General features: G+C 40.9%; 1 protein-coding gene across 3 annotated transcripts in view; it reads left to right on the plus strand.

Moving 5' to 3' along the window:
- Sgpl1 (sphingosine-1-phosphate lyase 1) overlaps positions 1-22,999 on the plus strand; it is a 42,054-nt gene extending 19,055 nt beyond the window's left edge. For all 3 annotated transcript variants that reach the window (XM_013017205.1, XM_013017206.1, XM_013017207.1), the window contains exons 4-15: positions 2,194-2,261; positions 4,837-4,984; positions 6,128-6,204; positions 7,943-8,071; positions 14,777-14,865; positions 16,681-16,786; positions 17,383-17,481; positions 18,144-18,293; positions 19,555-19,793; positions 20,240-20,386; positions 21,396-21,516; positions 22,082-22,999. In XM_013017205.1, the coding sequence (XP_012872659.1) occupies positions 2,194-2,261; positions 4,837-4,984; positions 6,128-6,204; positions 7,943-8,071; positions 14,777-14,865; positions 16,681-16,786; positions 17,383-17,481; positions 18,144-18,293; positions 19,555-19,793; positions 20,240-20,386; positions 21,396-21,516; positions 22,082-22,222 (1,514 nt within the window). In that variant the 3' untranslated portion in view covers positions 22,223-22,999. The remainder of the gene's footprint in view (positions 1-2,193; positions 2,262-4,836; positions 4,985-6,127; positions 6,205-7,942; positions 8,072-14,776; positions 14,866-16,680; positions 16,787-17,382; positions 17,482-18,143; positions 18,294-19,554; positions 19,794-20,239; positions 20,387-21,395; positions 21,517-22,081) is intronic.
- The last annotated feature ends 555 nt before the right edge of the window (positions 23,000-23,554 follow it).

Here is a 23,554-nt window from a genome sequence, read left to right on the forward strand (position 1 = left end):
CTCAGGGCCGGGGCACTGCCCCTGAGCTTCTTTTGTTCAAGGCTAGCACTCTACCACTTGAACCACAGCACCACTTCTGGCTTTTTCTGTTTATGTAGTACTGAGGAATGGAACCCAGGGTTTCATGAATGCAAGGCAAGCACTCTACCACTAAGCCATATTCCCAGCCTAGTTGGTTTGTTTTTAATAATATGTATTGTTTAGTAATAAGAATACATGTTTACCAAATGATCTTCTTACTAAGTGATACTGTTTGTCTATTTATATTTGTGTCAGTCTGAATCACTTTGAACATGAATGTAGGATACTGTTTGTTTTTATTTTCCTTTTTTGTTGCTAGTGCTGGGGCTTGAACTCAGCTCCTTGTGCTCTTGATTTTGTCACTCTACCACTTGGCCCAACACCTTTATTCTGGCTTTTTGCTGGTCATTTGGAGATTAAAATCTCTTGATTTGTCTAGGCTGGATCTAAACTCAGTTTTCAGTTCTCAGCCTCCTGAGTAGCTAGGATTATAGGTATGAGCCACTGGTGCCTGATTTATGAGTATAGTTTCTAAAGGTAAAAAACTGTTGAATACTGCGTGGTAATGGTGACTCACACCTGTAATTCTAGCTGGCTTGAGGGGTAATTTGTGTGACAGCTAGAGGACTAACAGCCAGTTTTGAGATCCTTTCTCAAAACCAGAGCAGCAAAAGTCAGGTCTGGAGCTCCAGTAGTAGCATATGAGCCTAACAAGTTGGAGATCCTAAGTGCAGACACCCTCCTCTCTTCCCCACCCCCAACAAAAGTTGTTGAATATTAACAATTTCCTTTTGCTTCACATATACACACAAAATAATTTCTGAATTGAATTCCAGACATAATTAAGGATATCTTTTCTCTAAAGATTAGTGACAATTTTGATAAACTCACCTTTTTCTTCCAGCATCTTACTCAAGTAGAAGTATGCTGTGAGCTACTGAACACAATCCTGTAGTGCTTAGTATATTTTACTGGAGGCTGAAATCTGGACTAGTATTAAATTTAGCTTTAACCTCTGAATCCCTTCCTGAGAGGGGAGAGAGTAGTTCTGGCACAAAATATGGAAAGTGGAGAAGTGGTTGAGCTAGATCTGGGAGCTAGAGGTAGAGCTGGTCGCACTCGGGGGCACTGCCTTCCTTAGTTGCTTGCATTCTGTGATCATCAGCTCATGGCTTGCTCCTGAACGGTTGGATTCTGGTTTTAACTGTGAGGTTGTCTACAGTGTATCAGCAGCAGTTAGCTTGATGTGTTGGGGAGGATAAACTCTAGATGTCTGAGGGTGTGTTGGGCAGCACCCTAATCTCTCTTAGCCTGTTTCCCCATAATTGAATGGGCATAGTAATCTTAATCACAATAATCATGGGTTACATGAGTATTGGGTCTGTGAGAGGAATTTGTGAATTATGAAAAGTCATGAACTGTTTTTAACACTTACACTTGTTATTTTAAATTAAAAAATTTTAACTGACAAAGGTTATATTTATGATGTACAACATGATGTTTGAAGGATGTGTATGATATAGACTGACTAAATCAGACTAAGTAGCATATTCATTAACTTACATATCCTTTTTTTCCCCATGGTGAAAACACTTAAAAATAGATTTTATTGGCTGGGAATGCATGCCTAGTATGCATGAAGCTCTGGGTTCGATTCCTCAGTACCACATAAACAGAAAAAAACAAAAGTGGTGCTGTGGCACAAGTGATAGAGTGCTAGCCTTGAGCAAAAGAAGCTCAGGGTCAGTGCACAGGGCCTGAGTTCAAGCCCCAGGAGTGGCAAAACAAAATAAAAGCTGGGTGCAGCGGGCTCACGCCTGTAATCCTAGCTACTCAGGAGGCTGAGATCTGAGTATTAAGGTTCAATCCAGCCCGGGCAGGAAAGTCAGTGAGACTCTCATTTCCAATTAACTAACAGAAAACAGGAAGTAGTGCTGTGGCTCAAAAGGGAGAGTTCTCGCCATGAGCTGAAGAGCACAGGGACGGTGCCCAGGCCCAGAATTCAAGCCCCACGACTAACAAAAAAAATAAAAAATAAAAAACCAAGCAAGACTGATTAAAAGAATTTATTTTCTTAGCAGTGTTTGAGTATATAATTTACTCTGTTCACTATTGATGATCAGGTCACATTCTTGGAAGTTCATAGGACTAATAGAAACTTATTTCTCATAGGTTTATGGTCAAGGTTTAAAAAGAAATTCTTTAAAGTCATCAGGAAGATGCCAATTACTGGTCGCAAGGTAGGTGGGATCTTCAAAGGTCTTTTCACTCCTAGAGCCATGCCTTTTTCTGTTTGTTATAACTAATAGTTTTAAGGGGAAGAATGTATGTTGGCAATGTTTGGAGGCAATTATGTTGTCTCTACTTGGTGGAGTGGGGCACCTAGGGAATAAGGGATTGGTAAAGTTTCTGTAAAGCAAATATTTATACTGCATATATTGTGTGAGAAGTGGACAGGTTAAAGAGTGAGCCTGGCTGTGCTACAGGAAAAACAGTCACAAACACAGGAGGCAGGCAGCTTTGGTTCCTGATTAGAGCTTGCTCTTTGTGCCTGTTTTGCCATAGTGTCCTCTCTGCCCTCTGTCATACTCAGATTATCTCTCTTCTGTGGTTTTCTTTTTTTTTATATCTCAGGTGGAGATATGCCAAGCAGGCTTCTTGCCAGGCTCAGGAAGTGTCCTATCTGCCCCAGTATTCTGCCCTGTCCCTCAACTTTACTTGCTTAAGTATTCTTTTACTGTTGCCTTCACTTTCCTGGGGTGAAGGGATATAATATGGAGGACAAACTATGACAAAGGAAATTAGGACCTTCCTGAGTCTTCCCCGAATTTTCCCTCATCTTGTCCACCTCACTTTTTTCCTTCAGTTTTAAGATTTTTTGAGATAAAATTTGTAAGATAATAGAATTGGAAACCCTTTAAACCTAAGAATCTGCTTTTGAAAAATGGAGATCGGATAATCTTTAAAGACAGAATGGTATTTTCTGTGTGTGTGTGTGTGTTTCTCTCTGTCTGTATATATATAAACTCACATTTCAATTGCTCAGTGAACATATTTCTTGAGTACTTGCTTGATGTCAGGTACTTTTCTGAGTGTTAAAGAGAAAGTGGTGAACAGTACCATATTCTTTCTCCTGTGGAATTGATAGTAGAAGTGACAGAAAGTAAACAAGTAAACAAATGCATATAAATATCGTTTTGAAATAAGTACTAGGAAGTGGCACTCTGGCTCAAGTGGTAGAGTGCTTGCCTTGAGCTGAAGAGCTGAGGAACAGCGCCCAGGCCCAGAGTTCAGGCTCCACGACTGGCAAAAAAAAAAAAAAAAGGACATCACTGAAATAAGTACTATTAAGAAATTAAAATTGGGTAATGTAGAGGTAAGAATTGGGGGGTGAAAAAGTACTTGCTGTCCTTTTTGGTAAACTTTTCATTTTAATTTTTTAAAATTTAGAATAACCCAGTGTATGCACAGAATTTTTAATTTACAACGTAATATACCCATGTCCATGGCATATCAACATAACACAGCATGGACAAGCAAGGATGGTGAGCTTTCCAGGAGTAGCTTTCCTGTGGTCTCATTGAAGGCCATGTTTAAGAAGATTCTGGTGTATTCTAATCATACATTGTTTGGAATAAGATGTTGGGCATCAGACATTACCAAATACATTGATGAAGCCACAGCATCTTGCCATACACTAATTATGACATATAGCCTTTCTCTCTGCACTTTCCACTCAAGCTTTTTATAATTTCAGCTCTACAATTTGGTCTACACATTCTCATTTTATCGTAGCATTTTCTATTACCTGACTTCCTCTCTGTCTCTTATGCTAAAATAAGCTTCATGAGACCAGGAGGGGTTTTTCATCATGCATCTCACTACCTAAGTTTGTTTACCATGTATCTGTGGCCTGGCCTTCAGCAATTATGTAGCAAATACCATGTTGAGAGAGTGAGAGTGTTAGAATGTAAATACCTGTTGAATCAGAGAAAGAGATAGGATGAACACTCAGAAGCTGTGGCTAGGAAGATAGAAAAAAAATAATCGTAACTAATAACATATGTAGCAGAAAGAACCTTAGCTCCCCCTTGTATTTCAGGGTCAGACAGTACCTGGTCAGTATAGTCACCCTGGCTCTTCCTAACATCTCTGCTTGCTGTCCAGAAGGAGTTTTATAGGACCTCCTTGGATGTTGGTTGAAGTTGCTTATTGCTTGCACATTGAACAGGATCCCTTTTACTGTGGCTTGGCTGGTTTCATGACTCTACCTTTTGTCTCTTTGGCTCACTACAACTGCTGCTTAGGCAATACAAGGGGCCAAATATTCCACTCAGATCAGCACTTAAAGCAGAAAATGCAAACCAGCTAAAACCATGTCAGGAAAGGGGCATGAGGAAATGGAGTGCATCTCTGATAACTCACATCTCTTTAAGAAAGAGATGTCATAGTTCCCTAGAATATTTTATACCTGGGTTTTTCTGCACTTCTGTACTTCAGGTTCATCTTCTTGTTAAAATAATCAAAAGGAGCCAGGTGCTGGTGGCTCACACATATAATTCTAGCTTTTCAAGGGGCTGAGATCTGAGGATCGTGGTTTGAAGCCAGCCTATGCAGGAAAGTCCACGAGACTCTTCCCTCCACTAAATTATTCAAAAAAAGGCAGAAGTGGCACTGTGGCTCAAGTGGTAGATTGCTAACCTTGAGTAAAAGAAGCTCAGGGACAGTGTCCAGGCCCAGAGTTCAAGCTTCAGGATGGGCAAAACAAATAATCAAAAAAATCAAAATGAGAATTTTTTTTTTATAACTTTCAAGATCCAAGAAAAGTTGAATAAGGCCAAGGAGGATATCAGCAAGAACATGTCATTCTTGAAAGTGGACAAAGAGTATGTGAAAGCTCTGCCCTCCCAGGGTTTGAGTGCACCTGCAGTTCTGGAGAAACTCAAGGAATACAGCTCCATGGGTAAGATGCTTGGTATAGGCATTCTCTTTCCTTGTTATCATTCTGTGTTTCCCATAGGTTAAGAGTAATTCATCCCTGGTGCTTACTGTGTTCAGGATGTCCTGTTCCTGTTTCAAAGACTGAATCTCATATTGTAAAAATTACTTTTTGATATATCTTTCATCTATAGAGAAAGTAGATTTCAAACAGTAGAACTTGGTTCCATTTCCTTTTGTCAATATGAATAAAACAGATAAATTTGTATTTTAAAAAGTACATATATAATACAGTAAAGTATAGATGTCAATATTGTAAAATTTTTATGAAGCCACAAAATAAAAAAATCACATTCCATCATAAACAGAGGAAGACAGATGACATATATCTAGATAGATACATTTGTATACATCAGTAACTAGGCCTACAGAGAGATATTTGTCTACCTACCCACCCACCCACCTATTTACCTACCTATCTAATTACCATCTATCTCAAAAGGTTAGTAGTATTTGTATAGTATATGCACATAGGAGCATGAGCTCATATGAGGAGAAGTATACCAGATAGCTTACTGTTGAAGAGCATAACCTATGCAATCATAACCTATGCAATCACAGCATGGTTTTGCCACTTAAATTATGATCTTAGGAAGAATATTTACTTTTTTGTAATTTCTGCTTCATCAGAAGAATGATTATAGTGATTGAGATCATACATCGGAATGTATAGTATCTGGTATATAGTAGGTATTCAATGAATGTTAGTTATTACTGCTCTTATGAACACAAACACATGCATGTTTAAGATCATATTAAAATACTGGGTTTTGGGGGCAATATTGGAGTTTGGACTCAGGGATTTGTGTTTGCTAGGCAGGTACTCTGCTGCTTGAGCTACATAGTTTTTATTAAATGAGCTTTTATCTTTGTTACACTATTAATGTCGTTGAACTTTTCATGCTGTGGTTGACACTAGTTCATAATCTTTTGTCTTTATTTTGCCTCTAGAGCTTTATTGAAATAATTTTCTTTCTAGATCTAATATTAAGAATGACATTGGATTTCTACGCAATTTCTGTGTCCAGAGGGTTTATCTTCTTTATTAGAACTTAACTGTCTTAGAGTTACCCACTTGTTGGCCAAGTGACCTTGACTTTCTCTGCAGATGTCCTCTGGCAAGAAGGGAGAGCCTCGGGAACAGTGTACAGTGGGGAGCAGAAGCTCACAGAGCTGCTGGTGCAGGTGAGTGTCATGCTGGTTGGATGCTTGAGCTCTGTGCCAGTTTACTTGCACTCTTTCTTCCTTCCCTCTGTAATTTTTTTTAACTTCAGGAAAGCTTATTGTTGATATAAAACAGGTTTAGAAGATTTCTCTTGTGCAGATATAGTAAATATACATAATAGTATTTAAAAATGCTTTCTCAGTATAAAAGCAAAATTTATGCTTGTTGGCTTTACAAGGCCCATGTAGAAGGCAGTCTCCTATAAAGGGGTATCTTGTCATTTGAGATTTTTGATGCTAGGACAATTTTGTTCGAAAAGGAGATTCAGGGGAGAGCCTCAAATCACATAGCTCAAGGTATCAGGAATTGACTCTTGATTCTTTTTTTTGTTTTATTGTTTTTTTAAAATTTTAATATTTTTATTGTGAAAATACTGTACAGAGGGGTTACAATTACATGGGCAAGACAATGAGTACATTTCTTATCTAGCATTGTTGCCTCCTCCTTTGTTTCCCCTTCACATCCCTTCCCATCCTTCCACCCCCCCAATTCTCCCCCCCCAACAAGGTTGTAAAGTTCATTTTCGACATAACGACTTGACTCTTGATTCTTAAAGCCTTTATGTCTATAATTATAAAATTGCATGTACCTTACTAAGTATTAGTGGTTCTGCTTGGCTAAATTTGGTTATTCTTGAAGTCTTTCACAAGTTTGCATGATCTATATTAATCATGTTCTCATGTGCTTGCATATGAGTTCCTTCATGAGCTTCTTTCCTCCTATCTTATTTTAACTATTCCTGCACCTCCCCTTGTAAATGAGTATTCTGCCATTTTTAAATAAATGCTTATGCTCAGTCTTGTTGGTCCTCCTGTTCTAGATGATAAATTTGAACTCATTTCTCAAGGTTCCACTAAACAGACACCTCCGAAGTACTCAGGGTGTTAGCTATTTCTTCTTTGTGTCCCTTAGCACTGTGTACACATCTAATTAGGAATAATAGGCAAAACGGTGACTTCACACTGGTCCGTTGGTCCACCTTTATAGTCCACCTTTAACTACATTTATACTTACCTTGCTACATTATAAGATTTGATGTTGTCTCTTCCACTATATTTTTTTTTGGGGGGGGGGTCTGGTCGTGGGGCCTGAACTCTGGGCCTGGGCGCTGTCCCTCAGCTCTTCAGCTCAAGGTTAGTGCTCTACTACTTGAGGCACAGCACCACTTCTGGCTTTTTTTTCTTATGTGGTGCTGAGGAATCAAACCCAGGGCCTTGAGCATGCAAGGCAAGTGCTCTACCACTGAGCCACCTTCCCAGCCCTCCACTATATTTTAATCTTTTTAAAAAAAATTTTTGTGTCAGTCCTGGGGCTTGAGTCCTGGGGCTTGAATTCTGGGCCTAGGTGCTGTCTCTGAGCTCCTTTTTGTTCAAGGCTAGCACTCTACCTTGGGATCCACAGTGCCACTCCTGGCTTTTTCTGTGATTATTTGGAGATAAGTTTCACAGACTTTCCTGCCTTGGCTGGCTTCGAACCACATTCCTCAGGTCTAGGATTACAGGTGAAAGCCATTGGCACCGGGCTTAATTTTTAAGTTGAGAGAAATAATCTTCTTCTCTTTCTAATTCTGAGAGAAATAGTATCTTCTCTTTCTAATTTCTAGCATTGGGCTTAATACCTAGAGACTTTTAGTGCATGAGGCTTTATTCTGTGCAAGGTAATACTCTTACCTTGCATCTCCTTGCATTTTTTTTACAGGCTTATGGAAATTTTGCATGGAGTAACCCACTGCATCCAGATGTCTTCCCAGGACTACGTAAGCTAGAAGCAGAAATTGTGAGGATGAGCTGCTCCCTGTTCAATGGGGGCCCAGATTGCTGTGGGTGTGTAAGTATTTGTGGGTACCATCAAATGATGGTACATTTTTAAACCTTAAATTGAAGACCATTAAAACTATTTTATTACAAGTAATTGATGTGTTATTGTAGAAAGATTGAGATAAAGTACAGTTTAAAATGTTACTTGAAATTTTGTAATCTAGAACATGAGCATTTTGGTGTATATTCTTCTAGACATTTTTTTTCCCTTCTTCTTTATAATACTTAAATCTCCATAAAGATGCTGGGATGGTATAGAGAACACCAGCAATGTCAGCATTTTGCTCTGTCTTTCCACTTCTTTTGCTCCCCCTGTCATTCTTTCTCACCTACACCCCTATTCCACAACCTCTATGTTTATAGTTCTGTCGACCCACCTAGCAGTCTTTCTAATGTCTTTTCACTCTTCCTGAGCCAGAAGTGGATTATTTTGCTGTAAACTGACTGATATAGTTGGTATCATTCTGTCTTGGACATACATGAGGAGTTCGTGTTCTCTGCTTTTTCAAGTAGACATGGTTAGTTTTCCTAACCCATGATAGACGAACTTCTGCTTAGGTTTGTCACTACTATGTCATATTGCCTCCTCTAGAACAAACTGAGCTTTAGATTTGACTCAATGTGCTGAGTATGGTAGCCTAGAGACCCTGTCTTATACTTTACAATCATAATAAAGTCTTCATATTTAATTATGGGGGACCCATTAGAAGACAAAAATGTTATTTTAGGTTTTTTAACAGCAAGAATTTTTTTTAATTTTACTATTACATTTCACCATGAAAATCAACATAATCAAGTATTCGGTACCTAACAATAGTAGTATGTCTGGCATTTATTTTCAAAACAAAATTCCAAAATTGTGAGAAACTGAACCATCACTAATCTGGCAATGAATTACTCTCTAAATGTGATAACTCATGGACAGAGATGGTGATAATGCACAAGTTTTTTGTTTTTTGTTTTTTGTCATTAGTGTCTTTATAAACTTTAAGAGGTCACAGATCAAATAGCCACAAAACAATTTGGCCTTACCTACTAAATTGAAGATACCTAGTAAATTGTGACCTAGAAATTTGGCTACTCCAGATAAGCTATAGAAAAAAAAATGTGTGCATCAGGATGTATGTACATGGGTGTTTATATTAGCAATTATGAGTGCCAGAACTGGAAATAATTCACATACATGTCCAGCATAGAGAAAATCATAGGCACCGTGTGCTTGAGGCCATTGCAGTGATCAGTCTGCATGATGTTCAAAGTATTTAATTTTTGGCCACTAGGATTGTCTCCATTTTGGCTCCAAAGTACTTTTTAACAACTCAGCTGTCAAAATAGTCTTTGAAAACTTTTCTTTCTTTTTGACAAAATATTCAGGATTATCTTACTCCAGATCTAGAATCACCCTTTTTCTAAGGAGCTCTGGTTGAGTTAGAACTCTGTAAAATATTTATATGATTTCAAAGTTATACTTAGGAAACAAAACAGACCACTTCTTGTCATCTACACCTTCCTCCCTCCACCCTCCCCCCCCAAAAAAAAAAAAACCCCACACAAGGCACCTAACAATAATCCAGAGAGAAACAAGTAGAAAAGAGAGGCTCAGAGGTACTTCATAAGAGCCAACACACATTATTATATTTGACAGCAGCCAGAGAAAATGGATAACATGAAAACTATGACTGGTAGAAGCACAGGTGTTCTTCAGCAGCAGATGCTGGGGCAGGCATGGCTTAGATGAAAGATGGCCTTTTACTTGGAGCATCTCAGCTGGATAATATGTAGATGGTTTTATGAGTTCTCTCTTTTCAATTTCATCTATTCTGGTTTTTCCATTAAGCTTTAAAATTTCATATGGTATGCTCTTTATTCTTTTTTTTTTTTTGTCGGTTGTGGGGCTTGAACTCTGGGCTTGTGCGTTATCCCTCAGCTCTTCATCTCACGATGAGCACTCTACCGCTTGAGCCACAGTGCCACTTCCGGTTTTCTAGTGTTTTATGGGAGATAAGAGTCTCATGGACTTTCCTGCTTGGGCTGGCTTTGAACCGTGATCCTCAGATTTCAGCCTCCTGAGTAGCTAGGATTACAGGGATGAGCCATTGACACCCGGTTTTGCTTCTTATTCTTGAGAACTCACTTTAAAAATTCTTTTAAGTTGGTTGGTTACAATCCCTTTCTTTGGTTTATATTCATTTATTAAGTATATTACACATACTTTATATTCAGTGTTTGATAATTCCAAGGTCCATGAGCCTTACCTGTCTTGATTCTGTTGCTTTTCACTCTGGGTGGATTTCCTTACACTTGTGCTGTTTATTTATTTATTTATTGCAATATGAGCCACTCCTTTTCTTGGTAACTTACAGACTGAAGTTACTTTCTTCCAAAGCACTTTTTTTTTTTTAATTACTTTTTCTAGTTGCTGTGAAGTACGGGAAATTGCTACCACACTGGAACTAGTTGAAGCCCATCTTCCCTTGCTATGTTGTACCATGGAGGCACTGTGAATTCAGATATCACACTCACATTATATACTAACATTTTGCATATTTTTGAGAGATTTTCTTCTTCTGAGTGTTGTGTTCAGAAAAGAAACCTTCTTTTGTGTTTGTGAGGTTTATTTCTTGCACATGGAAAAGTGTGGTAGTTTTTGCCGTCCCTTATTAGACTCTAACTTTGAGTAGGCCCTCACTATACCTTGTTTTGGTTCAGGCATCTTCAGGCTTGGTACCCTGAGGGAAACATCTAGCTTTGGCAGATACTTTATCTTGTAGGATTCTGGGTTTTTCTCTGTTTTAGTGTTTGGTATATTTCTTTGTTTCAGTTCAGTGGTAGCTAACAACAGTTTAATGTTTTGGCAAGCTTTTAAGTTATTTCACTTGGAAGGGTTGCTGCAGCATTTATATATATATTGTTGAATCTAGCAGTTCCAATATAGTGCTTTTTGTTTGTTTTCCCCCACATGAAGGTCTTTCTGAGCCTTCTCATTCCCACATCTTTTCTATGTTATGCAGATGCTAATATGATTTTCTGAGTGTGCAGCCATCCCAGTCATCTCTGGCCAGACGAACACAGCTCTCTGCATGAGGAGTACCACTGATCTTTCAGGCTTGGGCTTTTTCTAATCTGAGTCCTCTAAATTTGTCTCAGACTTTTTTCCCCCTCAAGCCAAGGCTTCATTCTCAGCCATGTTTGTTATGCTTCTTGGTATTCCTGCCATGATTGATTAGTTCCGTATTAGTGCCATTTGCTACTTTTCTTTCATTGGTCTTTGGTCTCATTTTGTTGCTTTGTTGTCCAATCTGAACTCTTTGTTTTCTTGAAGGATAATTTGTAGATTTCTTCCTAGAATGAAGGACAGTTACAAAGCAATGCCTTCTGTCCCCCAGCTTATTTCCTTCTGAGTTGGGCTTTAATTTCTAAAGCGCACCCCCCCATCCCCTCTTTCCACATTTACGTAATTGCCATTTTCTTCACCTTGATGCATCCTGAGGTGGTTTCTCTGTCCCTGTTTGGTTGGAGGCAGGGCTCCTCTAAAGCTTTGCTCTGTGTTAAAATTTCTAGATCTGTTCTGAGAGTCTATTAAAAGTTCTCTTTGCCTGGTTGGAAGAAAGTAATTACATACTTAAAGCTTCAACTATTGAACTAATCTATACTGTACCCCTGGAATAATTCTGATATATAGAGTCAAGCCTATTGTTCTTTCTCCCAAGTTGCTCATTTCTCCCTAGTAACACAGTCACTGGTCAGAAGATAAGGAAACTCCTTGGTGGGGAATAGTTTGTTTAGGTTTTTACCTGCCATTAGTAAGAGAGTGGTGTGCTAGAGATTTGACTTTTCTATGTCTTCCCTAATTGTCTTAACAACTATCTTGTGAAGATGAAGACAGCTTCTCATGTGACACCCTGTGGTTTTGTGCTAGGACACAAGACACACTTATGACTTGTAGAGCTGATCTTAGCTATAAGTATACTTAGTCTTCACCAATATAGAAATGTAGAGATCCATAAACAAGGGTCCCATCCTAGCATGGTCACGTTTCATCAAGTCTACCTGTGTTAAAAAAAATGACTTTTTATTGTGAAAATGCTGTACAGAGGGGTTACAATTACATGGGCAAAAAAATGGCTTTCTTGAGCTAAGTTTCCATACAGTTCTTGACCACTGGGATTCTGTATCCAATGCTATTTTGTCCTATATGTGGATATTAGAAAAGCTTAGTAATCACTCTTTCCCAGTCCATCTCATATTAAGCTACACAAAAAACTAGAGTATAGAAAGTTTACTTCACAGGGCTGGGAAGGTGGCTCAGTGGTAGAGCGCTTGCCTTGCATGCATGAGGCCCTGGGTTCGATTCCTCAGCAGCACATAAGCAAAAAAGAAAAAAGCCGGAAGTGGGGCTGTGGCTCAAGTGGTAGAGCACTAGCCTTGAGCTGAAGAGCTGAGGGACAGCGCCCAGGCCTAGAGTTCAGGCCCCATGACCGGACCCCCCCGCCCCCCCCAAAAAAAGAAAGTTCATTTCACAGATGGTAATAAAGCTCAGTGCTATAGCTTTTTGTTTTGGAATTATTTATTCTCGGATATTACCAAAAGCTAGTCAGTTAGCTAGGACATGCCTGTATGGGTCACAGATTATTGAGAGTCAAGTTAGGCTTTGAGAAATGTTGGTTTAATTTGGCGTCAGAGGCTCATGCCTGTAATCTTAGCTACAGGAGGCTAAAATCTGAGATTCGTGGTTAAAAGCCAGCTCAGGCAGGAAAGTGTGTGAGAGTCTTATCAGCAATTAACCACCAAAAAACTGGAAGTGGTGCTGTGGCTCAAAATGGTAGTGTTCTAGCCTTGAGTGAAAAAGCTCAGGGACAGTGCCCAGACCCTGAGTTCAGGCACCACAGTTGGAAAAAAATAAGAACAACCCCCTCCCCCCAAACAAACCTGAAATAAAAAAACTGCTGATTGAAGCCTGATTACATACCTGTACTCCTTAAACTAGAGAAGCTGAAACAAGGCATCACAAGTTCAAGAGTATCCTAACTACATAATAAGTTCTAGGCTAGCCTGGGCTACATAGGAAGACCTTTTCTGAAAAAGAAGTGTTGCTTGCCTGTAACCTTAGCATTGCAGAGGCAGAAGCAAGAACATCTTGAGTTTGAGGCCAACCTGGAGCTACATACTTCAAGTCTCTGTCTCAAGAAACAAAACAAAGGAATGTTGATTGAAACTCTGTTAGATATCAACTGCTAGGTTAAGTATAAGGAATATTGTCAGGAGCAGATTGGCCTCTGACCTGCCTAAGTCTGTTATCAAGCTAGGAAATTAGGAAAAGACCTCTGTACCTTCTTGTTTCAGCTCTGGTAGAATTCAAGCAGTCCATCAGAAGGACTGGACCTAGCTTTAGGAAAACTTCAGCTTCACTTAAAACATTAGGATTTTTCTTTCAGTTTTAAGTAAGTAAGGAAACAAACTTCTAAGTAGGAACTTCCACTTTTTTCTACCTTTCAAACTTATTAAAACTACAAGTTAGGGCTGGGAAGGTGGCTTAGTGGTAGAGTGCTGGCCTAGCATGCATGAAGCCCTGGCTTCCAATTCCTCAGTACCACATAAACAGAAAAAGCCGGAAATGGTGCTGTGGTTCAAATGGTAGAGTGCTAGCCTTGAGCACAGGGCTTGGGCACTGTCCTTGAGCCTCTCTGAGTTCAAGCTCCAGAACTGGCAATACAAACAAACAAATAAAAAAATAAACCCTAACAGTTAGTTCACTTTGGAAAGCCAGTGTCTCTGATCTTCTAATGTATTGTATAATTGACTAGAATGGTAACTTTACAATTGGACATTTTTCAGCACTATTGAGTTAAAATTTTTTTTGAGATAGGGGTCTTACTATGTTGTCTATGGTATACCCAACTTCCTGGTCTAAGTGCTCTTCCTACCTCAGTGTTCCCAGTAGATTTTACTATAGGCATACATCTATGGTCATAGCCATCTAACCCAGTTCAGTCGTAGAAATCTGAATTAAAATGAAGGCTGGATGAGGTGGCTCATGCTTTAATTCTAGCAGCTTATAAGGTGGAGATCAGGAAATAAGAGTTCTAGGCCATCAACATTTTCTAGGAAAATGTAAGACTCCATCTCAACTAATAGAAAGATGAGTGTGGTAGTACTTGCCTATCATCACAGCTATGGCCTGAGCATTAATGTGAGACTTATTTGAAAAATAGGTATGGCTCAAGTGGTAGAGCACCTATTGCCTAGTAAGCACAAAGCCCTGAATGCCCCCCCCAACCTCAAATAATTATAGTTAATAATCCTAGACTAGGGCTAGTGCCTAAGTGGTAAACTTGTACTTTAGTATGCATAGGCCTTGGGTTTGATAATCAACACTGGGGAGGAAATTGTAATTCTGGTATTTTGAGTGGTACAAAATGCCCTATCCTATCTGAAAAGAAATGATTCAATGAAGAAATATAAGTGGATTGTGATCGGGTTGTATGTGGGCAAATGTAGGTATTTGTAGACAGTGCTAAGCACCCACTCATTCTTATTTAGTAGTTATCATTCTGAACCAAAATTGGGCTTAGCAACAAAGTCAAGTTTTCTTCTGAGAGAGAAAGCAGAAGCTGCTCTGCTGCATGTAGTCAACCTCCTAATCTGTTTCCTTATCAAAGATTGTCAAGGTCAAAGTGGCAGAACATGCTCAAATCTGCATCTCTTCTTATTGTAGGTTACCTCTGGGGGAACAGAAAGCATCCTGATAGCCTGCAAAGCTTATCGGGACCTGGCCTTAGAGAAGGGGATCAAGACTCCAGAAATGTATGTAAATGAGGCTGTTTCCCTTTCTGATATTGTTCGTTTGGAGTACTGCTGTATGAAATAGCCCATGAATCTGTTTTTGTGCTGCTTCTCTTCCTGTGCCCTCCAGTCCTCTTTTTTCTGCCTTGTCCCTCTGCCTTACCCTTTCACATCTAGCAGAATTTTGAATGGATCCTCCAGTTACTATTACAGACCTTGCCTGACCCTTTACATATAGTGACTATACCACAATCACTTGGGATCCTCCTTCCAGAGGGGATCCACTTAGGAGCCACAACTTTAAATCCTGTGCTTTTAAGTTATCTGGAGCCGAAGGAAAACTGTTCACTTACTTTACTTGAGTATACATTTCTTAAATGTCGTAGGTTACCTCAGGTGCTTCCTAGGGAATGCTGTCTGAGAACTGTTTCTGGGAGAAAATACTTTAATGCTGTTTTTGAGATTTACTCATGTTGCCACTGTTACAAGGAAACGCAGTCATGAGAAACAGAGAAGCCACCATTTAAGAGGCCCAATTGTTAGTCTTTATTGGAAAGCCATAGGACTGCTGGTGGACTCTTGTCTCAAAGACCAGCAGCCCAGAATGCAGCTAGCAGTAAGCTTATATAGGCCAAAACCACACAAAGTGTGTGAAGTGTTATGTATGAGCAAAGTGAACCAGATGAACCTAATAGAAAACCAAACCATCTAGGGAACTAACAGGGGAAATCAAGGGCTAATTATCTAGGGGAAACATAGACCCAATCTCCTTACTTTACCACCTTTGTATGTTTATATTGTTTGGTTATTTTTTTTCATTAGATTGTTTCCTGTACATTGTACTTATCCTATACATTTTGGGCTAATCTTTGTTTTTGTTATTTCTTTTTCCACTCCTGCGGCTTGAACTCAGAGCCTTGGGCACTGTCCCTAAGATTGTTTTGCTCAAGGCTAGCACTCTCACTTGAGCCACAGTGCCACTTCTGGCTTTTTCTGTTTATGTGGTACTAGGGAATCAAACCCAGGGCTTCATGAATGCAAGGCAAGCACTCTACCACTAAGCCACATTCCTAGCCCCTTGGGTTAATCTTTTTTACTGCAAGTCTCAGTCACTAAGGTAGTTCATGATCTCAAAAATATATATGGCTCATATTTACCTTACAAGAACATACCAGGCTTCCATTTGCATCCTAGGTAAGTTTTTGATGTTTGGTATTCATTCATGATAGAGTGATTTCTCCCTTTAAGAGAATAGAGTAATTGTAGAGTGGAGTAACTGAGGGAGGTCAGAAAGCAAATATGTACCTGTGACTGTTTCTCTTTCAACACTGTTTACAATTCTAATTTGAACATGTAGGAAAATGGGGATTTCAGTTTTGTGTAGGGTTGTGGTCTTTGACTTGGAAGGATCCACTGGCCTGATTGTGCTTGACTTCTGCTCTCCCATCCCTATCAAGCAACTTCACAGGTCTGCTAGAGCATGGGTCACGAAGCTTGCTTCTTATTGAAGTATACTGGCAGCTAACCCTTCACCGTAATCTGAACCTGCTGGTCCTGGACTTTGTCCTGTCAGTCCCAATTCATACCTTGGATCCTCTCCATCTAGAATTATTTTTTAAGTTCTCTCTCTTGTTGCCAACAACTTCCTAAATAGCAAAAAGTTTCTATGAAAACTTAGTTAACCTCTTCTTCTTTATACTTAGAAAACAATATATAAACGATATATGTTTGAGGGAAAATAATCAGAACTTTCCTCCTAGTGATTTAGATTAGCTAATATGTCCTCACTTGAATCCTGTTTTGTCTGTGTTTCATTATTCTCCTCTCATCATCTAGTGTGGCTCCCCAAAGTGCCCATGCCGCATTTGACAAAGCAGCCTGTTACTTTGGGATGAAGATTGTACGGGTTCCACTGAACAAGATGATGGAGGTGGATATACGGGTGAGTCTTTTGCCATACTGACTGCCTCTCTGGTTACAGACAGCTTCCCCCCACCCCCCAAAAAAGCATGTAACAGCTGGAGCAGTAAAAAAGTTGTCAGTGGCTGTGCTGATGAGTGCACTTCTTTAGATTTTGCAAAATGCAAATGGATGAACTTGTCCCAAGACTCATTGTCATCTTAATAGTAATTGTTTTTATGCCCCATATTTTAGAAAAGCACTTTTTAGAATACCATCAGAACCATATTTGCTGAAGCTATTATGTTAGTGCAGTGCATAAATGAGAGTGAGTCCTTACTGGGTTAGAGTTTGTTAGTAGCTTGTGGGGCGGGGACTTAACATTTGGATTTTTGGACCTTAGCTCCACAGTGTTGCATTGTGCTCCCAGCCAGTTTTCCCTCATGCTCCTATGACCAATGTCTGTGTCCTGACCTCCTGCCCTACAGTGGGAGGTGTCTTCCAGGTATGTGATGGACAGGCCACTAGCAGCTACTAGTGGGCCAGACTCTGTGTCAGTGACCCACATTTCCTCTTGTGGCAGAAAAGAGAACATCTGTGACGTGGACTCTCATTTTCCCTTCAATTTTAAATCCCTAGGCGATGAGAAGAGCCATCTCCAGGAACACTGCTATGCTCGTCTGCTCCACCCCACAGTTTCCTCATGGTGTGATAGATCCTGTCTGCGAAGTGGCCAAGGTGATGAGAGAGCTAGGCTGCAACAGATGGAAATTTTAAAATAGAATCGAATGGCGCAGCAGTTGGCAAATAGTAGTAGTTTTTGTTTGGCAGTTCTGGGGTTTGAACTCTCCAGGGTTTCACACCAGCTAGGCTCTACCACTTTAGCCACATAGGCAGCCCTTAGAGGCAGTTTGATTTTAGATTTGACCACAGAATAGTTAGAGTAAGCCCTGTAGCTCTGTTTGGAGCTTCTGAAGTTACTGGCATCTGCTTGGGGCAGGCCTGATTGTGAAAGAGAATTCTGGAATGTGTTCACTTTTATATTCTCATCAGGAAGAATCCACATATATGCCCACTAGCATTCCACACGCTTCATCTTAAGTAGCAAAGGAGGACTTTCCCTAAGTCACAGCTCTGTTCATTTCCTGCTTAGTGGTGCTGGGAGCTTGAGATTGCACATGTTTAACTATAAAGTAGATGTCACATTCCAATTGGGTTGTTTTGAAGGCTAAATACTACTGAAAGATAAAACTTGTTTAGGAATGTCAGATGTCAGAAATAAGTTCTTACGTGGGGTGAGGTGGGGGGGAGAACATGCAGAATAGCCTTGTGTTTATAGCATACCTGTGCAACCCATGTTCTGCAAAAGTTATATTCTCTTCTTTGTTTTTTGGAACTAGCTGGCTGTCAAATACAAAATACCCCTTCATGTGGATGCTTGTCTGGGGGGCTTCCTCATTGTCTTTATGGAGAAAGCAGGATACCCACTGGACAAACCATTTGACTTCCGGGTAAAAGGTGTGACCAGCATTTCAGCTGATACCCATAAGGTGAGCTAAGGAGGAGATAAAATTAAATGCTTGTGGGTGTTTATTTTGATTATTAACCACAAAATAAATTGACAAGTATAAAATTAAATCAGGGTCTTAGTTTATAGTTGGCAAGGCATTCAGATGACAGGATATAGGTGATATAGGTCCTTTTCCTTGGGAAGAGGACCTCCATACACTTAGAATGGTTGGCTTACAAAGTTTGAAATGCCTGTGTTCACAACCCTTGATGTTGTGAGGTGAAGTCTTGGTCATTTGGCAATTTTTGCAAATATTCAGAGATGGAAAAAGTGTCAGTGGGCTCAGACTATGTACCTGGTTCAGATTATATTTTCATAACTGTTCTGAACTAGAACATAGTGAAGATTGCTCTTCAAAATCTGAAGTTATTTACAATAAACTTGTAAACAGAATCTGTCCTTCCCAATCAGCTTTAGTGCCCTGTTCCTTAACCATCTAGTTCTGTGTGGTTCTGGGAGAGGATTAGCTCCATGTTGTTAGCTCAGCAAGAGTTACCTAGGAGTCCACATTTGCTACACAGTGTGATTTCTGGGTCGACTCTATATTCTAGCACCATTCTGTTCTTAAAAGAAAGTGCAGGGGCTGGGAAGGTGGTTCAGTGGTAGAGTGCTTGCCTTGCATGCATGAAGCCCTAGGTTTGATTACTCAGTACCACCTAAGAAGAAAAAGCTGGAAGTGGCGCTGTGGCTCAAGTGGTAGAGTGCTAGCCTTGAGCTCAAGAGCTGAGGGACAGCGCGCAGGCCCAGAGTTCAGGCACCACTACTCTTTCCTCTCTCTCTCTCTTTCACACACGGACACACGCACACACACACAGAGCAATATTAAGCAAAAAAGATGGGGGATGTAGGCCAGATTATGATTTTAGTTGTTCCAGGTGATTTGGTTCCCATTCCTCTTGGCTTCCAGTAGAAATCTGTCCTTATTTCTACCCTAACCCATCACCTCAGAGAAAGATTTTAAACAAGGCGAGCCACACACTGGGCAGAATTCCATTCACTGCACAGACTGCTCTTCCTTGACATCAGATTCCCAGCCCCAACACAGAGAGTCTGAGCTTTGTTCCTCAGTTTCCTTCTCTCCCTCAACACTGTAGTTTGAACTTTTCACTGAGTGGGAAGCATCTTGGAGACTCTGTCATATTTGGGTATGTGCATGTGTGTACATGTGTGCACACATGAAGGGAGGGTGACTGGGTCTTCCAGGCAGAGCTACGTTCTCACCCATGTGCTTCTCCCCTCAGTATGGCTATGCCCCGAAAGGCTCATCAGTGCTGTTGTACAGTGACAAGAAGTATAGGAGCTACCAGTTCTTCATTGAGACAGATTGGCAGGGTGGCATCTACGCTTCCCCAACCATTGCAGGCTCTCGCCCTGGTGGCATTGTTGCAGCCTGTTGGGCCGCCTTGATGTACTTCGGTGAGAACGGCTATGTTGAAGCTACCAAACAGATCATCAAAACCACTCGCTTCCTCAAGTCAGAGTATGTGTGGAGAACGGGATCCTGCCTTGTCTCTTGCTTTTTCCTCTAGTCAGTTCAGGGTTTGTGCTTAACTGTGCACCTAGCCTTAGTCTATTGATCACCTTCTGAAGGACCAGGGCTGAGGGCAGCAGTGCGGGAGTTAGTGCTGGGGGGAGGTGAAGGGCTTTTTTTCTCTGCTGTAGCTTGGGAGGGATATAGAGATATGTGAGCCAGTGGTTCTGATTCATTAGGTCTTGATGAGTTTTGGCCATGGGTTGTTTCTAAGGTTCTGTGTGTGACTGTGATCTCTAAGTTCCACTGATCCCAGCCTGTCTCTCTTTAGTGTAGAAGATGAGAAGGTTAAGCCCCAGGAGGTCAGATTGTGTTACAGGGAAGACTAGGTGATTAAAAGATACGGTCAGAGGAATCTGTGTGGCTGAATTTCCTTTATGTTTGTTTGTTTTCAGGCTAGAAAATATCAAAGGCATCTTTGTTTTCGGGAATCCCCAACTGTCAGTCATTGCACTGGGCTCCCGGGACTTTGATATCTACCGACTGTCTAACTTGATGACTGCTAAGGGGTGGAACCTGAACCAGTTGCAGTTCCCCCCCAGGTATGCATGAGGAAGACTCTTGTCCTCCCCCTTTGCTCCCCATCATTTGGCGATTTGAGGAGTGAGAAGATCCGACATGCACAGTTTAGCTGCTCGGCTCTAGCACTTCAGTAGCAGCTCTATGAGCAGCAATATGATGTGTAGGATTGCCGTGATGCCACCTGGTGTTATTAGACATAAGGAACAAGAAAGACCCTAGCCTTAGGCTGGTAGAATTGGGTGCCAGCATCTTGAGACAAGTAGTTGGTCATGTGGGCTTCCCTCTCTCCCCAACTTCATACTCTCATTCTTCATGTACACAGTCAGGAAGTTGTGCATGTAAGATACATGCTACCTGAGCAATGTTTTGCTAAAATTCTGTTGGAGGTGTCTGATCACTCAGACATGCTTCTGTGTTTTTCACTATGCTTTTCTAACCTAACCTTCCATGATGCCATGAAATCCTCCCCTCAGACCAAACAGGTCTGTCCTGTGTCCTTTATGTACAGCTTATTCTTCAAAGGTTACTGCCATTACCAGCTCCATTTGGACTCTTTTTCTCTTCACAATTTTATACACCCTATCATCCCTCCAGGGATTTAAAGTTTCTTCATTCAGTTCTTTGAGACCCCAGCCATATGGTCCTTTTCCTATGAAAGCATGTCCTCAAAAGTAAAAGTGTCTCATAAAGCCAGGTGCTAGTGGCTCATGCCTATAATTCTAGCTGAGATCTGAGGATCATGGTTTCAAGTTAGTCCAGGCAGATAAGCCCCAGTACTTGCACTAAAAAAAAAAGTCTCAGAGGTCATGGCTGAAGGAATCATGGTTGACAGTTGGGGCAGGCAGAACAGAGGATATTTCTTCACCATGCTGAGAAGCCCTCAACCACTCAGACTTGACAACCAAAGTATTTGAGAACATCGATGGCCAGGATAGGGAACAATAGAAATAATGTGAAGAGGCAGTCAGCAAACTCCCATATCCAGGTCTGCTTGCTTTTAGAATGATGTCTCTGTTTCTTCTCCTGCAGCATTCATTTCTGCATCACGTTAGTGCATACCCAGAAGCGAGTAGCAATCCAGTTCCTAAAAGACATCCGGGAATCTGTCACTCAAATCATGAAGAACCCTAAAGCCAAGACCACAGGAATGGTAAGAACTCCTGGAGAAATTTCCCATAGAAATTGGGTGCTGGCATAGAAGTTAGTTGTTGTTGATAATATTGGCTCTCCCAGGGTTGTCTGACATCTAAGATGAGGTATACCTTGTTAATTAGAAATGGTTTTACAAAAGCAGAAGCTGATTTTGTCAATTTGCAAAGAATTTTGATTCAGGAAAGTCAATAAGCATTTTTTCTCAGATATATATATATATATATATGTATGTGTGTGTGTGTATGTATATATATATATATACATATACATACACACATATACATACAGAGACATACACATATAGAGACATATACACTCATATACATACATGTATATATGTAGCAGGAGGTGGTTTTGTCCATTTGCAAAGAAAATTTTGACACAGGAAAGGCAGTAAGGAGTTTTTCTCTAGATTTACACACACACACACACACACACACACACACACACACACACACACACGGACAGGGGTTGTGGTTTACAGGTGTGAGGCTAACACTGGTGGGAGAAGGGGTCCTATGCACAGCATCCTCACTAATGACTCATTTTGTTTGGATTTACAGGGTGCCATCTATGGGATGGCCCAGGCAGTTGTTGACAGGAAGTTGGTGGCAGACCTCTCCTCAATGTACTTGGATAGCCTGTACAGTACGGACACTATAACTCAGAGCAACCAGATGAATGGCTCTCCAAAACCCCACTGAGCTTGGGCCCTTTTTGGTCCCAAGGGGCTTATGGTCTTCAGAAGGTTCTTGGGATATGGAACAGGCCACACACAACTTTGACATCTGGTCCTGCTCCACAGGGCACGAGATTGATCATGTAACAGTTTCAACCTCAGGATTTGGGTTCCTCTTTTGTTAACTTTGTGGGTTTTCAATTGGAAGACCCAGAAGGATTCTTCATAGTATAATGAATTTGCCCTTGTTATATAAACGTTGCCCTAGGAATTATTTGAGCCATTTCTTTTTCTAACTTCTCTAGCTTTCATCTCTATTTAATGGCCATTCTGACTCGTCCTGATCCCTTGGGAAAGCCAGGAGATAGCATATGGGGATCTTTGCTACCTCAGGCAGATGTTTTGGTGGCCAGATGGGAGGCATTTTTGTAACTATTGTTTCCCCAGGTGGGTATTAAATGTGTCCTGAGAAGGAGGCCATTTTAGCCCTCTGTTTATGAGTAAGTCAGTTGTCTCTTAGAATCTCTTTCATTGCCACTTGTTTCATTTTTCCAGGACCCAGGTTGGCTAAGTGGTTGGTGCCTGTGGTGCAGGATGAGCAACTGAGCACATGGCTCAGTCTCCCATGGCATGGCTGGGAGTACTTCAGGCCCTGCTTCACCTTGGTTGCCACCATCTTTGTAGATGCTTGTTGGCAGATATGCCCATTGCTTTGTTGTTCTTGTTGTGGAATGGGAAAGGAATGTGGTTTCCAGAGAATTAAGGATTTGCTGGATGAGTAGTGGCAGTGGTCATGCACAGCTGGGTCAGAGCCTTTGCTGTGCCTTCCTGAATAGCAGCATAGCTGAGCACCCAGGCTCATGTGTGTGGGTGGTGGGCCTCCCTCTCCCATTGCCTTAAGCCTTCATGTAATGAGAGTATGTTTGTTTGCAGGACAGGCTTGAAGCATCTCCATAAGTTGCCTTGACTTATCTTAGGTGAAAGTGAGGAGGGTATAGGAGAGATTTTTTTTTCTCCCCAATAGTGTACTTTTCCTGTCTTTACCCTTTATTCAGCTTCCAGAGGTACTATGACAAGTTACCTCAGGTACGGTTCCTTTTTCTGCCCTGGCTGATGGAGCACTGTGGAATGGGATAACCTTATTGGGCTACAAGAATATGGTGGCAGACAGCTGTAGGAGGACCTGGCCATCCCACAACCTGGGATTGATTTGTAAGACGAGTTGCTCAGGATGGTACAGGACAGGCCCAAACCCTTGGGTCCACTTCCTACTCTTTCTGTTTTGGGGGCCTTGATCTAAGTAGAGTCACTATCCTGTTCTCATGACATCATACTATGTGCCTTTTTCCTCAGCAGT

This window comes from Dipodomys ordii, unplaced genomic scaffold, assembly GCF_000151885.1.
Source record: "Dipodomys ordii isolate 6190 unplaced genomic scaffold, Dord_2.0 Scaffold34, whole genome shotgun sequence".
Taxonomy (NCBI): domain Eukaryota; kingdom Metazoa; phylum Chordata; class Mammalia; order Rodentia; family Heteromyidae; genus Dipodomys; species Dipodomys ordii.